Below are 3,249 nucleotides of genomic sequence, written 5' to 3'. Positions count from 1 at the left end.
CAATAGATATTTTACCTCAGATCTTGAAAATAAATTAAAGCAAACTTGTACGTTAAACCTGTGAACTCACTGCGAACCAACACGTGTATTCCATAACAAAGATATCAGTCACTCAAAACTGTTCAGTCCATTCACATTTGAATCATCTATTTTCCGTGTCCACTTTTCTTTTCTACACACTCGCCATGTTTTTGCTGTCACATCGTATCTGCACTGGACGCAACAAAGCATCCGGTGTAGACACGAGGTAAGTTAATGTAGCTTTCTGATGCTGTGTTTGAATTTTCATGCCACATTATTTGAAATTAGCGCGGGCCAAACTTTTTTCTCTCGTGGGCCGCCTATTGAGGAACCCTGTTTTAAAAACAGCTACGATATGGGCGATATGGGGCCAATGGCATTTCACCATGTGTGGAACTAGTGACACAATGAGTTACAAAATTCTCCGTCGTCTCCGTCGTTTGTGTTGTTTTTGACAGTCACTCATGGCTAAAAACAAAAACTTGGAATATTAACATTGAAGATACATAATTCATCACTTAATTTACACGTTTTCAAATCATTTAGTTAAGACATGTTAATAAAGTACAAAGCAACTAAAGTAAACAGATTTAACAGAAAAACACATATTATGCAACGTTGAACTTTGCAAACAAATAAACACACAGAGGACAAGTCCTCATAGCAGGTGTTTTTTAGACCTGGGAATACATTATCATCTTATTAAGACCGCAGGGGAAGCAAAGGACACATGAATCTTACGAGCGATTGCGGTGGGCTTGACAGCTGTAATTAAAGTCTGAGAATTAACTATTGATTATTGGTGTAAACACCGTAATCTACCAAGGTCAGAGATGAGGATGCATGAAGTATAGGCCGTTTTATACAATGAGTTACAAAAAGAAACCAATTCTCCGTCGTTTGTGTTGTTTTTGACAGTCACTCATGGCTAAAAACAAAAACTTGGAATATTAACATTGAAGATACATAATTCATCACTTAATTTACACGTTTTCAAATCATTTAGTTAAGACATGTTAATAAAGTACAAAGCAACTAAAGTAAACAGATTTAACAGAAAAACACATATTATGCAACGTTGAACTTTGCAAACAAATAAACACACAGAGGACAAGTCCTCATAGCAGGTGTTTTTTAGACCTGGGAATACATTATCATCTTATTAAGACCGCAGGGGAAGCAAAGGACACATGAATCTTACGAGCGATTGCGGTGGGCTTGACAGCTGTAATTAAAGTCTGAGAATTAACTACTGATTATTGGTGTAAACACCGTAATCTACCAAGGTCAGAGATGAGGATGCATGAAGTATAGGCCATTTTATGGGTCTTTTACCATAGTACACTCCTGGGTGCAGCCTGAAGCTAGAAGTAGAAGTATAGGCATAAAATACTAAATTTTTCTGTTCTCACAAGAGATTGACTATCACAGCTCACTATACATAGTTGTCAATGAGAGGAGTGTTATTCATTACGGTACTTACCGTGTAGAGCTCGTTGAGGACTTTCATCAAATCCTCTTGCAGCTGAAAGGTGATTTCTTTACTCTGAAGAGAGAGAAACAAAAAGAAAGAGGAGGCATCAGCTATCAAAATGTTTGACAAAATAAGAAAGCTGAAGGCACTGTATGTGTTTGTGTGCAATTAAAATGTTAGTTTTATCAAAGATTCGTATGTGGGCACACATTCTTCACACTCAAGGTTTGTAGTTCAACTGTTTGCTTCAACTTTTAGCAGCTTGTGTGGATTACCTGATCTTTCTGTCTCGCTGGCCACTCAAGACTCTCACTAACCCAATTATATCTCTACTAATCTGATTCCACGAGCCATTCCCAACATCCCAGTGCTCAAGGGTGCTATGAGCGAATCCTTCTGATACAGCTAGAGCAAGACCTCCAGTCAATCTTGAAAAATCAGAGGCCACAGTGTTCTTCAAACTAAATTATACTCTCAATTCCTGAATTTGAAAGGAACTGGAGAAGCTATCATCATTTTAGTTTACGTGGGTTTATTTAGAAAATGTCTTGATGGATGTTTTAGGGTGAATCTCATCAATCTTATAAATTATTTAAGTAAAAGAAGTAGATATTTATAAATAATTAATAAAATCGCATATATGAAACCACATATACAGTATATGTGTGTGTGTGTGTGTGTGTGTGTAAGTGTGTATATATATTTTTTTTTTTGATAAACACAAATTAAGATATTTTTTATGAAATCCGAGAGCTTTCTGACAAAAAAAAATCAAAATGGCTTTCTGAGAAAATAAAAATGGCTTGATAAATGAAACTGTCTAGGTTTTTTGGGGATTCAAAAAAAAAAAAAAAAAGTGAATTGATTTTTATCATTGTAGGGTGGTTGTGTCCACACACTGCTAAGACACATTTATATGCAAACACCATGTAAAAGTCCCCTTTAATTTATGTTCCGAAGATGAACGCAGGTTTGGAACGACATGAGGGTGAGTAATTAATGACAGAATTTTCATTTTTGGGTGAACTATCTCTTTACATACATCTATCCTAACAATTCAAAGAAAATCTGGCTGCGTGGCTTTAATGCACTTAGTCCATTTAGCCTTTTAGACTCAATTTAATACTTCAGAGAGAAAGACTTTCCATAATATAAATGTTGGGTCACACTTTATTTTAAGGTCCAATTCTCGATATTAACAAACCATTAACTACGACTCAATAAACTCCTGATTTGCTGCTTATTAATAGGTAGTAAGGTAGTTGTTGAGTTTAGGTAGAGATGTAGAATATGGGCAAGCAGAATTAGTTAATAGTGAGAATTGGTCCCTATACTGAAGTGTTACCAAATGTTGAGTATGATGTGAATGAGAATGTGGCTCTGCCTTTAACCATTTTCTTATGGCCATCTGTTTACTGTCTGCCAGGACACTGAATATGAATTTATATTCATTATTAACCAACTTATCAAAAGAGATGCTACCCAAATATAATACACTGTGTCATATTTAAAATACAATTTCCATCTCAAAGACCCTTGAATCCATGGCAAAAAAAATAAAAGGACATAACTAAAGAAAATATAAATAAAGTGATTGGATTCATGTTACATTATCTTCATGAAAATTACAATTATTAATAATAACAAGAAGGTTGCATATTTAAATAAAATATTAAAATATAATTTAATTGAAATATTTAATATTTAAATATTTAATAATATCTTATATATTATATATATATATATATATATAT

The 3,249-nt window shown here is 34.1% G+C and overlaps 1 protein-coding gene across 1 annotated transcript in view; it reads right to left on the bottom strand.

Moving 5' to 3' along the window:
* LOC107738426 (SLIT-ROBO Rho GTPase-activating protein 1-like) overlaps positions 1–3,249 on the bottom strand; it is a 63,392-nt gene that overhangs the window by 49,198 nt on the left and 10,945 nt on the right. Inside the window, exon 2 of the mRNA XM_016550194.1 lies at positions 1,505–1,567. Within this exon, the coding sequence (XP_016405680.1) occupies positions 1,505–1,567 (63 nt within the window). The remainder of the gene's footprint in view (positions 1–1,504; positions 1,568–3,249) is intronic.

This window comes from Sinocyclocheilus rhinocerous, unplaced genomic scaffold (assembly GCF_001515625.1).
Source record: "Sinocyclocheilus rhinocerous isolate Xijiao unplaced genomic scaffold, SAMN03320098_v1.1 scaffold975, whole genome shotgun sequence".
In the NCBI taxonomy this organism is placed as follows: Eukaryota; Metazoa; Chordata; class Actinopteri; order Cypriniformes; family Cyprinidae; genus Sinocyclocheilus; species Sinocyclocheilus rhinocerous.
The sequence above is the reverse complement of the archived record's forward strand: the minus strand, read 5'-3'. Positions and strand labels throughout refer to the sequence as shown.